General features: G+C 37.8%; 1 protein-coding gene across 24 annotated transcripts in view; it reads right to left on the reverse strand.

The window, feature by feature from the left end:
- BIRC6 (baculoviral IAP repeat containing 6) overlaps positions 1–13,276 on the reverse strand; it is a 263,052-nt gene that overhangs the window by 178,607 nt on the left and 71,169 nt on the right. For 12 of the 24 annotated variants that reach the window (XR_008652580.2, XM_063623676.1, XM_063623678.1 and 9 more), the window contains exons 11-15: positions 10,194–10,343; positions 8,107–8,332; positions 5,412–5,572; positions 3,643–3,774; positions 3,044–3,175 (exon numbers count right to left, since the gene is read on the reverse strand). Coding sequence is in view for 23 of the 24 variants with exons in the window: in XM_063623676.1 (XP_063479746.1) it covers positions 3,044–3,175; positions 3,643–3,774; positions 5,412–5,572; positions 8,107–8,332; positions 10,194–10,343 (801 nt within the window). In the remaining variant the exon portion in view is untranslated. The remainder of the gene's footprint in view (positions 1–3,043; positions 3,176–3,642; positions 3,775–5,411; positions 5,573–8,106; positions 8,333–10,193; positions 10,344–13,276) is intronic. The other 12 variants (XM_055253540.2, XM_063623683.1, XM_063623680.1 and 9 more) reach the window with 2 other exon arrangements.

Raw genomic sequence — 13,276 nt, forward strand, 5'->3', positions numbered from 1 at the left:
TTTTTCCCCAATATTATTCATTTTAATGGTAAAAATGTTGTAAACTACACACACACACACACACACACACACAAAACTGTCATTAAGCTATCATCCAGATAATTACAGAACGTATATCCATCCAGTCTTCTTGTGCATACACGTACAAACATCCACATATATGTGCACATATACACATAGCATTACAGTACTGACAGTTAAAAATGTGCATGCAGGCTTTGGAGTCACTATCTGGGTTTCAATAATGGCTCTGCCATTTATTAGGCACATGACAAATTATCCTCTCTGTGGCTCAGTTTCTTCTAATGTAAAATGAGACTAACAGTTCCTACCTCAGAGTTAACTAAACCACTGTTAACTGTGCTTGGCACAAAGAAAGCACTCAAATAGGCCAGGCGCGGTGGCTCATGCCTGTAATCCCAGCACTTTGGGAGGGTGAGGCAGGCAGATCACAAGGTCAGGAGATCGAGACCATCCTGGCTAACACAGTGAAACCCCGTCTCTACAAAAAATACAAAAAAGATTAGCTGGGCGTGGTGGCAGGCACCTGTAGTCCCAGCTACTTGGGAGGCTGAGGCAGGAGAACGGGGTGAACCCAGGAGGTGGAGCTTGCCGTGAGCCAAGATCGCGCCATTGACACTCCAGCCTGGGCAACAGAGCAAGACTCCGTCTCAAAAAAAAAAAAAAAAAAGAAGAACACTTTAATAATTATTATCACTAGTATGTGACATTAACTAAACTGGGATCATACTATACAATCTATATATAAAATACATTTCTTAATTATCATCAAATTACTACATCTGCCAGCAAACTATCAGTCTATTGTTGCATTACCAGGTATTAAATCTTTCATGATTATAAATGCTATCACTCTACTTACCTACCTGCCTGCTGTGCTAGCACTACACTGTTACATTTTTCTTAACACTACTGTACTATTCTCTGTGTTGTGGTATCTGACATTCTGTTTCAAAATTTCTTTGGCCAATGTTACCCCTTTACTCGTCCAAAAAAACTTAGCACTTATCTTGTTCAGTTTCAAAGATGTTGGGGAGAATTTTATGGAAAAAAATCTTAGTATATTCTAAGAAAATTAATACTTTCCAAACACATGCCATGTAATTCTACACTCCATTTTGTCAAAATCAGTATTTTTGACCAGATGTGGTGGCTCACACCTGTAATCCTAGCATTTTGGAAGGCCAAGGTAGGAAGATCCCTTGAGCCCAGGAGTTGGAGACCAGCCTGGGCCACACGAGGAGACTGTGTCTCTAAAAAATAAAAAATTTTTTAAAACACCAATATTTCTATTTCCACATAAAAATATAAGATTCACACTCTCATTGAATGAAACTTATAATCTAAACAATTTGAGGTTAGTTTTTGTTCACTACTGTATCCCAGCATGAAACCTAACATATAACATCTCGAAAACCTAATGACAATAAGAAAGCACAAAACTTGCATATATACAGGCTGAGTATCCCTAATCTGAAAATCCAAAATGCTCCAAAATGCAAAACTCTTTGAGAGCTGACATGATGCTAAAAGGAAATGCTCATTGGAACATTTCATATTTTGGATTTTTGGATTAGGAATACTGAACTAGTTAAGTATACCACAAATATTCCAAAACCAGAAAAAAATCTGAAATCTGAAACACTTCTGGTCCCAAGCATTTCAGATAAGGGATACTTGACCTGTACTATGTCTGCAATTAAATGGTTATGTGTGAATGTGGACAAACATTAGGAAGCAAATGTACACAAATATAAATAGATGATATATAGTTGGCCAGCTATTTTCTTTGGTTGGAGAAGGATCTCTACATCTCACCCCACCCAAAATTTCTTTAACAATTGAACTAGTCATTTTGTGTTGTTTTTTTTTAATTCACCCCCAGAATACAAAAGCTGAAAACGTCCTACTACTGATATTTCTATTTATTATCAACATGATAGCCCATTATCTTAAAACATTCATTATAATCTACATTTGTTTATGACACTCAAATCATTGTACATGATACTGTCGAAGCTCTTCTAATAAAAATCCTCTTTTGGCCTGGAGCGGTGGCTCACGTCTGCAATCCTAACACTTTGGGGGACCGAGGCAGGCAGATTGGCTGGGCTCAAGAGTTCGAGACCACCCTGGGCAACATAATGAAACCCTGCCTCCACTAATATTACAAAAAATTAGCCAGGCGTTGTGGCACACGCTTGTAGTCCCAGCTACTCAGAAGGCTGAGGCACGAGAACTGCTTGAGCCTGGGAGGCAGGTGTTGCAGCAAGTTGAGATCACAGCACTGCACTCCAACCTGGGTGACAGAGCAAGACTCTGTCTCGAAAAAAAAACAAACAAAAAAAACACAAAACCTCTCTTGGCCAGGTGCGGTGGCTGACGCCTGTAATCCCAACACTTTGGGAGGCCAAGGTGGGCAGATGATTTGAAGTCAGGAGTTCCAGACCAGCTTGGCCAACATGGTGAAACCCCATCTCTACTAAAACTACAAAAATTAGCTGGGCGTAATCCCTGCTACTTGGGAGGCTGAGGCAAGAGAATCACTTGAACCTGGGAGGCGGAGGGTGCAATGAGCAAAGATCGCGCCACTACACTCCAGCCTGGGTGACAGAATGAGACTGTCTAAAAAAAAAACAAAAAACCTCTTTTAAGGGAAGATACTGTAATAATATATAATAAAACTCTGAAGAGACGGGACTCTAATGTGATGTGAAGGGTAAAAATGGCAGAACATAATGTCTGCTTACTCAAAACAGCTCTGTTATGTCACACTAAGTCATCCTGTAGTCATTTCTTCAACGTTTTTTCAAAAAGCACTGAGACCTCTAAGACACAAAAAGTAGGATCAGATAACCATAGTTACTTTATGACAGGAAATGACCTCAGCTACCAGAAAACTGATGAAATTTCGAATGAAAGTCCCAAAAAAAATCTCATTTTTTTGAGATCAGTTTTTTTTTTCATCTTTTTTACAACTGTGGTATCATTAATTCTGCTTTTGTAAAACATATTACTTCACCTTTAACAAGTTTGGGGCTTGTTAACGTCAACATTCCAGCATGCCCTGATAGATCAAGGCCACTAGCAAGCCATACTGGCCCACATAGAATGTCTTCTTTATGATCCTCCAAAAATGGACATAATCTAAGACCTAAAAAGAAAAATACATATTTTTCTTTTAAATTCATTCATTTAAAATGTAATATTTAATAAGCAAATATCATCCCATTTACATATAATACCACCACACAAAATATCATACTTAGAATGTGTTAAAATAAGAATTGTCATGCTAAGGAACTATAATCAATTATTCGTTATGTTGCTTTCCATTCCCATATTATTTTACAGTTCACCTTTATTTTCAAAAAAATTATAAACCACGACTTGATTTCAAATCCCAAGATATTAAAAACCAAGAATGCATTAGCGCAGCTGTGGTCACAAAAGATGAGCTGAAAGTTAAAGCGTATTGCCAAAGCAGAATTACAGGTTATTTTTTAATTGTGTTCTTGAAACCAAGTTTTTGCAAGCCATAAGGAAATCTTGCCCGACATGTTGCATTCAGATCACTACTCCTTTTACTGTCATGGACAACAGCTCTATAATTTAACTCACACTGTGATTCCTCTACATCCATGTGCTGCATTTCTTCATTCAAATCAACCAGGGACGGTTTCCCATTTTGTTCCACTTCAATGTTAAGAGCTGGAGACAAAGGAAAGGTGATCTGCCTATCTACTGCTGTTTCTAGAGGATAAAAATATTAGTAAACTTAATTTTCTTTAATATCAATGATTTATGTGCCTGAAAAATCTAAAATTTCCTGTTAACTTGGGAACTTGTGTGATTTTCATCACAGATGCTATAAAATGGTTGGAGGAAAATTTTGATTCAATTGTTTTATACATTCTTCTCTCTTTTAATGGTAATAAAATATTTGCCTAAAAAAACAATCTGCTGGCAACTAAACTAAAAGTTCTTACCCTAGGCGGCACGGTACAAGCACTTGCAGAGCTTTAAAACTACCAAATCCTGAGTCCTCCACCCAATTAATTCAAAATCTGTCAAAAGACTGCACACATACGAACATATCCATATACACACAGACTCACATAAATACACAGACACACATATAGTCATCCATCCCTCAGTATCTGTGGAGGATTAGTTCCAGGACCCCCACAGATGTCAAAATCCACAGATGTTCCAGTCCCTTATATAAAATGGCATAATATTTGTATATAACCTTATTCATATCCTCCCGTATACTTTTAATCATCTTTAGTTTACTAACAAAACCTAATACAATGTGAATGCCATGCAAATACTATTTATTTATTTCAGACAGAGTCTCACTCTGTCACCTAGGCTGGAGTGCAGTGGTGCAGTCATAGCTCACTGTAACCTCCAAATCCTGGGCTCAAGTGATCCTCCTGCCTCAGCCTCATGAGTACTGCCACCTGAGTAGCGCCACAGGTGCACACCACCACACCCAGCTAATTTTTTAAAAAAATTTTTGTAGACATGTGCTTGCTATACTTCCCAGGCTGGTCTCAAATTCCTGGACTAAAGTGATCCTTCTGCCTCGGCCTCTCAAAATGCTGGGATTATAGGCACAAGCCACCACATGTGGTCTAATATTACTTTTTATTTGTATATTTTCTTATTGCTGTATTTTTTTTCCCCCCCAAAGGATTTTCAATCCATGATTGGTTGTTTCTGAGGTTGGTTGACTCCTGGGACGTGAAATCCACAGATAGAGAGTGCCAGACGTATACGTAATTTTTCAAAAAGGAAAATTTTCAAGTTTCAATGTTTGAAACTGGAGTTAAGTTGCCATTTTACCGTGAAATTATCCCCAGCCTCTTTAACTTATTAAGGAGAAAACACTGAGTAGTAACACCTAGTTTCTAACCATGCTAAATGTGTATAATCTACTTTAATAACTCAGTGCAACAAATTCTGAACTTGTAAGAAAGATAAAAATGAGTGTATTTTTAGCATTACATGAAAGGCTGGCTTCACTAATAACCTTAAAAGTAACTTCCATAACAGTTCTATTCACAATTAAGTCTTCTCCTAGGAAAAGAAATACATAAAGCTAGTAATGCTAAAAGTCAAACTAATTTACAAAGGAACTAATCTCATTTCCAAAAAAGCATAATTATATGATTCAAGTTTACGCAATTCTGAACATTACTGGGTCACTGAAAAGTTTTGAAATGTTCTCTGAATTACTTTTCTAAATAAAATCACAAAAAGTAGAGCAGGCAAATGGCAATAAGGGGCAGAAAGGGACACAAAACTTAGCCAAGTTGAAAATCAGTTTTCAGAAATCAACCACAAAATAAAATCTTCAACGATAAATTTTGATCCATTCTTACCATTGACTTTCCCTAATCCTGGAGCTTTATTTTTCAGCAGTGTCACTTGTATCTGTGGAATACTGGTGATGTTTGAGTTCAAAACGAATTTGAAGTCCACATGTCCAACCATGCAAGCTTTAGGTAGTACTAATTCAAATACATGTTCATCCCAGCTGTTGCTGTCAAATAAGGGGAAAAATGCTAAATAAAGCAAAAATCTTTCTTCAGCCACAACCATATTATCATTAAGGTCACCTTTCCTACTTTTTGCTTTGCAGCTTCCAACAAAATCTAGTGTTTCTCAATGGGATCAAGAGAGAAAATAGCTCCCAATGGAGAAGGTTAAACAAAGGGCAATGAATGATCTTACTTTAGCAATCTACACCTACCTTGAGACTTGCACATACCAATAAATTCTTATTCCTCAAAGTGTGAATGATTTAATGTGAATTACCTGCGAATTCCTGGTACCCACCCTAGATCTACGAGTAGGGTCCCAGAATCTTCATTTCAAAACAACAATTTATTGCATCTCTTATATATATTCATTCTTGGGTTTTAAATGCTACATATATGCTGGAAAATGAAAATCTCCAAACTCCTCCACTAAATTTAAGGCTCATATCCAAATGTCTACTAGACATCTCAAACTCATTATGAAAAAACTGACTTCCAAATCTCAGTAAACAGAAACATCATTTTTCAGTGAACTCAGTCCAAAACCTGAAAGCTGTCCTTTCTTCTCCCCTCTCACACAATATGTTCAATACATCAGCAAATTCTATTCCTTGTACCTCCAAATTATATCCAGAATCTAACCACTCTTTTCACTACCTCCATCACTATCAAAATGGTCCAAGCTACCATCAGCATTCCTGAATTAGCACAACAGCAACCAAACTAGAACCATTCTATCACTGCCCTCCTCACCACAACTATCATTCTAAATACAGAAGTCAAATTAATCTTTGTAAAATATAAATTAAACCACATCACTCCTATATTCAAACCTGCTAACACTTTCCCATCTCACATAGCATGAAAGTCTTTTTTTTCTTCTTCCGAAATGGGGTCTCACTCTGTCACCCAGGCCAGAGTGCAGTGGCACAACCACGGCTCACTACAGCCTCGACCGCTTGGGCTCAAGTGATTCTCCTACCTCAGTTTCCCAAGTATCTGGGACCACAGGCACATACCACCATGTCCAGCTAAACTTTTTTTTATTATTTATAGAGACGAGGTCTCCCTATATTGCCCAGGTGGGTCTTGAACGGCTGGGCTCAAGTGATCCTCCTGCGTCAGTCTCCCAAAATGCTAGGATTACAGATGTGAGCCACCATGCCTGACCTTTTATAAAGGCATTCATGATCCTGCTCCCAGGTACCTCTACCTCTTTTTTTCTTTTTGAGATGGAGTCTCGCTCTGTAGCCCAGGCTGGAATGCAGTGGAGCATAATCTTGGCTTACTGCAGCCTCCGCCTCCCAGGATCAAGCAATTCTCTGCCTCAGCCTCCTGAGTAGCTCGGATTACAGGTGTGCACCATCACACCCAGCTACTTTTTGTATTTTTAGTAGACACGGCGTTTCACCATGTCGGCCAGGCTGGTCTTAAACTCCTAGCCTCAACTGATTTACCCGCCTTGGCTTCCCAAAGTGCTGGGATTACAGGCTTGAGCGACCATGCCTGGCACCCAGCTACCTCTTTGGATCTCCCTCCCTACCACTCTCCCTTATATTCACAGCACTCCAACAACAATGGTCATATTTCTCTTCCTAGAACTCACAAAATATACTCCTTAGGGTTCTGTATTGCTATTGTCATGGAAGCCTTTCTTAGGCCCCTTATATTGAAAATACCATACACATTGTCTCTCTTTTTCTCTCACTCTCTCACACTTACATGCAATTACCTATACAACAACTACTCTATTGCCATACTCTGTTTTAACATTCTTCATAGCTTTTATGCCCATATGGCATGGTATATGTATCTGTTTACTTTCTATTGCCATTAGGAGGTAAATTCCATGAGATCCATATTCCTAGTGACTATAAGAGTGCCTGCTTTTATTAAATACAAAACAAGCATTTGAGTATTTGTTAAATAAATCTGTGGACTAAGCGACCAAACTAATTGCAGTAGTAAATTACTCTCATTATTTTATCCTAAAATTAAGAATAAGAATATAACAATTTCGAAAAGCAATATGACAAATGGAATAAGGTCATCAACATGCAAAAATTAGCTTATATATGTTAGAGACAACACAGAATTCCTAGGTATATTACTGTTTATCTTTTAGACAGTTTAAAAGACAAACAGGCCAGGCATGGTGGCTCATGCCCATAATCCCAGCACTTTAGGAGGTCGAGGTGGGTGGATCACCTGAGATCAGGAGTTCGAGAACAGCCTGGCCAACATAGTGAAACCCCGTCTCTACCTAAAATACAAAAATTAGCCGGACGTGGTGAGGCACGCCTGTAGTCCCAGCTACTTGAGAGGCTGAGGCAGGAGAATCACTTGAACCCAGGAGGCAGTGGTTGCAGTGAGCCGAGATCACACCACTGCACTCCAGCCTGGGTGACAGAATGAGACTGTCTCAAAAAAAAAAAAAAAAAAAAAGATAAACAGTAACATACCCAGGAATTCTACGTTGTCTCTAACAAATATATAAGATGGACTTAAAATTAAATATCTTGGGAAAATCTTTTACCTGTCGGTCTGTAGTTTCCAAGTTCGAGTATGCTGAGCAGCATCACCATGGTGTTGCTGATGCAAATGTTGAGGATGCCTCCTTTGCTGTTGTTCTTGTTGAACTTCTACCCAGCAAGGAGGAACAGTCGCTGAAAACCTTGGAGTCAAAGTCTCAAAGCGGGTTAGCTCCACTAGAGATGTCAAGATTTCAAGGGTGAATGGCTGGTCCACCAATAAATCAACGCCTTAACATTAGTGAGAGTAGTATTTGAAATAGGTGTTAAACAAAAAAAAAAAAAAAAAAAAGAAGACAAGTTTTAATTCATGGTTAGGTTTTCTATTGCAACACTTGCCAAATATTCTGAAAGTTAATAAAGTGGGCTCAGGTATCTATATAAAACTAAGATAACTAACTCTGGCTAAACAATAGCAAAGAAGAAAATTCTAACTTAAATATTTAAAGTTAGAGACAATACTCACTATTGAAGAAACCCAAACCCAACCTGTTAGAAAAGGGCTTACTGAACTTTAGCCCTAATAAGGACGGCAAGAAAAGCAGTGGTACTAAAGTGCAAGCCAATGTACATCAGACCAATAATTAACTTTTAGACCCTGTTTTTTACAAAATAAAATGCTAGACATCAGCAAGTACATAACATATGAATAAAAAACTAAAACAGTCAAAAGCTATATGGTAAAGAATTACAAACTGAAAAATTAAATTGTTTTTTCTATTTATGTGGCAGTTAAGAAAATCTTGCATACATGCTAGTATTATAAGAATAATAACGTGCTTCATACTAATTAGGTTTCTTTACAAATGCTATACATGTATTCACATCAGTGAAATGTGTAACATTAAAAAATGCTGAGAAGCCGTTGTTCCCATTTTTTAAAAAATTAATGAAATACTAAAATATAAAATCTGGTAGGTTTAGAACATTTTCACAATGAAAAAAATGACAGCAAGTTCTATAAAATTATTACAAGTTTAATTCAAATTACATCTTTTTCTCAAAGTCTAGACCCTTTTATTATTTTTTATTTTTTTTTTTTTTGAGACGGAGTTTCACTCTTGTTGCCCAGGCTGGAGTGCAATGGCATGATCTCGGCTCACCCCAACCTCCGCCTCCCAGGTTCAAGCGATTCTCCTGCCTCAGCCTCCCTAGTAGCTGGGATTATAGGCATGTGCCACCACGCCCAGCTAATTTTGTATTTTTAGTAGAGATGGTGTTTCTCCATGTTGGTCAGGCTGGTCTCGAACTCCCGACCTCAGGTGATCCGACCGCCTTGACCTCCCAAAGTGCTGGGATTACAGGCGTGAGCCACCGCGCCCGGCCTGACCCTTTTAAATCTGATTAGTTTGTAAATATTAATAGCATGATGTCAATCTCCTTTCTTTATTTCTTCATTACAAAATTCATCTTTCCTCTACTAAAAAGTATTTTTCTGTACTTTATATAAAAAATCTTCTCCATTCAACCAATAACCTATAAAATATCAGAATATTCAGTATTTTAGCTTTTCGTACCAAGTTGTATACTTAACCAAGACATCTTGGTTAACTCAAGTAACTGGAGATTGAGAAGCAGGCTACAATGATTTCATAAAAGCCTACAAGGCAAATAATGATTTTTCAGCAGGGCAAACTAGCAAAACTTCTTTTGAAAAATTAGCTCTGGAGGGCAATGTGGGTCAAGGATGGGGAAAAAAAAGGCAAAAACAACAAACAAATATAAACAAACCTATCGAGAGATTCAGGATGGGGCAACGTATGTGTGAATATACCACCTAAATATATACTCAGTGACAGTATTTTTTTTCAGCTTTTCAATTCCAGTAGTAATATTAATAATATGAGCCAGTCTACTAATTTTATTCTTAATGAATTCTCTTTTATATTTTCCCTCCTCTAATTAGACTAAAAGCTCATTCATCGCTGAAATGTTGGTTTTAACCTCTTAGATGACTTCACAAATATTGAGTAACATACCACACAGGTTGAGAATCACTTCTTACTTTAATAGGTTTACATCTTCCAACAACTAGAAAAATGATAAATACCTAATCATTTTTTAAAAATCATTTAAAAATTTAATATCATACCTGAAATGCCAGGACTTGAAGGATTTGATAAAGGCTTGGAACCTTCTGAAGATGGTTCTATTCCTTTAGAAAGAGATCCATCCACTAGTATATCAGCTTCATCAATATCATCACAGGTTCCTCCAATTTGGAGAAAATGAAGCTCACCACCTACAGTGTAGTAAATTTCATAGATACATGAAAAATGGGTAAACATTCAAATATTCAAATGTAATACTACTTAGGAAACAACTGAATGTCACTTCATAGGCAGATAAGGAAAGCTACCAATGTGATGTATTTCCAAGAGTTTAGAAATTTAATTGCCAAGGAATTACAAATTGAAACCAAATTTTTATGAAGAAAATGATAAATACATAAACATACATGAAAACAGGTATTTATCTAGTACTTACTTTTATGAGACAGTATTTTAAGTGCTTTAATTAATTCATTTACTCTTTACCAAAAACCCTTGTGGTAGAACTATTACTGTGGCCATTTTACAGATGAGGCACTAGCTATACTGGAATGCACAGCCAGATCTCTTAATCTCGACAGTAACAAAACTTAACAAATACTCTTATTTTTTAAAGCATTCACAATGAAATGAAGGCAACTCAAATTTCTAGTTTAAAATCTCTGTCACAGGAAAAAAACTGACAGCAAATTTAGCATTAAGACAAAAAAATTAATGGGTAATAGTATATTCTAACATTCTAATTTGGAGATTCACTTCCAGCATGGCAGAAGAAGGAAGACGATAAATCCCCTTCCTGAAAGGCAACTATAAAAGCTAGACAAAACTGTAATTTAACGAGGGTGAGGTAAGCAGTGAAAACCAGCACATTCACTGCTATCTCCAGATGGGACTCGATTGATGGAGAGCTTCCAGTTTAAAGAGGTGATTTCAATGGGAAACAAACAAGGAGGTCTGCTACTTGAGGTCACAATTCTGTCTCGGGCAAGCAAAGCACTAGAAACACCAGGGATTTAACACAGAATTACATGTAGGGAGAGAAGCACAGGGGGCCTGGTAAACTCTCCACAAATCCCACCTTGATCAGAGGCTGTGCACGTGTCCAGCAAAGACCAGAGGGAGCCGAAGCCACTACTACATCCTCAGTCAACTAAGCCTCTATGCCTATGCAAAAGAGACCTGAGAAAGCACAACAGAAAGTAAAAGCCAGGGCACAGTTGAGCACAGCCTTACTGGCTAAAGGTATTTGGACACTACACCTATCAATCTTTGGCTGAATACTAAGCTCTGCTGCCACAGAAGAAACAAAATAAGAAACAAGTCTTAAAAATTAAAACTAGGCAGAATAAATGACAGAAATAAGCAGCTGCAAAATACAAAAGAGATTTCACAGATTCAGATTTCACAGATTCAACAAACAGTTTGTTTTCACAAAACAAACAAAGCAACAACCACCTGGCAAAAGGCAGGGAGATCCGAATCCAGATTGCTATAGTGTTGTTTTAAATGTCCAGTAAATAAATAAATAAAATATTACAAGACATGCAAAGAAAGAGGGATCCACATTCAAGATGTAAAACACACACACACACACACACACACACCTGAAAATGTCTTCTCAGACTTCAGATTTAGCAAAGACTTCAAGGATCTATTGTAAGTATTTTTATAGAATAAGAGGAAACCAGGGGTATAGAGATTACAGGAAATAATGGTATAAACAACTCAACAAATAAAAAGATTTTTAAAAAAATTAAAGGTCGGGAGCAGTGGCTCACGCCTGTAATCCCAGCACTTTGGGAGACGGAGGCGGGCGGATCACCTGAGGTCAGGAGTTCGATACCAGCCTGGCCAACATGGTGAAACCCCATCTCTACTAAAAATACAAAAATTAGCCGGGCATGGTGGCAGGTGCCTGTAATACCCTGAGCTACTCAGGAGGCTGAGGCAGGAGAATCGCTTGAACCCGGGAGGCGGAGGTTGCAGTGAGCTGAGATCGCGCGACTGCACTCCAGCCTGGGCGACAAGAGCAAGACTTTGTCTCAAAAAAAATAAACAAATAAAATAAAAATTAAAAGAAGCTTGGAAACCTACGGGACAGATAAAATATTAAGAACATACATGTAATGGGAATTCCATGAAGAAGAGAATTCCACCTGAAAAAATAATGGGCAAAAACTTACCAAATCCGATAGAAAACCACAAATTCACTCAAGTTCAATGAGCCTCAAATAGGATAAACACAAAGAAATAACACACACATATATAAGCTCTTGAGAGTCAAAGACAAAGGGAACATCATGAAGATAACAAGATAAAAATTACTCATCAGACATGAAAACAACAGCACAAATTAACACATCACTATGAGAAACAATGGAGACCAGAGGCAATGGAATGACATTTAAAGTACAGGAAGAACTGTCAACAGATTCTCTATGTAGCATTAATCCTCAAAAATGAATGTGAAATGAAGACATTTCCAGAAAAACAAAGACTGAGAGAACTTTATGCTAGCAACCTGCCTTATGATAAGTAACAAAGAAAGCCCCTTTAAGAGAAAGGAAAGCAACACCAAATTCACTGGAAAAAATAAAGAACAGAAATGGTAAGTAGGTGAATATAATAAATGTTTTTCTCATTTCTTTGCCAACTTTTTAAAAAGATAATGGTTGTATAAAATAATTGTAACATGTTTTGCTGGGTTTTGTTTGTTTTTTGTTTTGAGACGGAGTCTCGCTCTGTTGCCCAGGCTGGAGTACAATGGCGTGATCTCAGCTCACTGCAACCTCCACCTCCCGGGTTCAAGTGATTCTCCCTGCCTCAGCTTCCTGAGTAGTTGGGATTACAGGTGTCCACCACCACACCCGGCTAATTTTTGTATTTTTAGTAGAGACAGGGTTTTGCCATGTTGGCCAGGCTGGTCTTGAACTCCTGACCTTAGGTGATCTGCCCACCTTGGCCTCCCAAAGTGCTGTGATTACAGGCGTGAGCCACCACACCTGGCCATTTTGTTGGGTTTATAACATACTTAAATGTAATGTATGGGGTGGGGAGAGATAAGAGCAAAGCTCCTACATATTTTACTAGAATAAAGTATTCTGAAGTAGATTGTATTATTAAT

Source organism: Symphalangus syndactylus, chromosome 18 (genome assembly GCF_028878055.3).
Source record: "Symphalangus syndactylus isolate Jambi chromosome 18, NHGRI_mSymSyn1-v2.1_pri, whole genome shotgun sequence".
NCBI classification, from domain to species: domain Eukaryota; kingdom Metazoa; phylum Chordata; class Mammalia; order Primates; family Hylobatidae; genus Symphalangus; species Symphalangus syndactylus.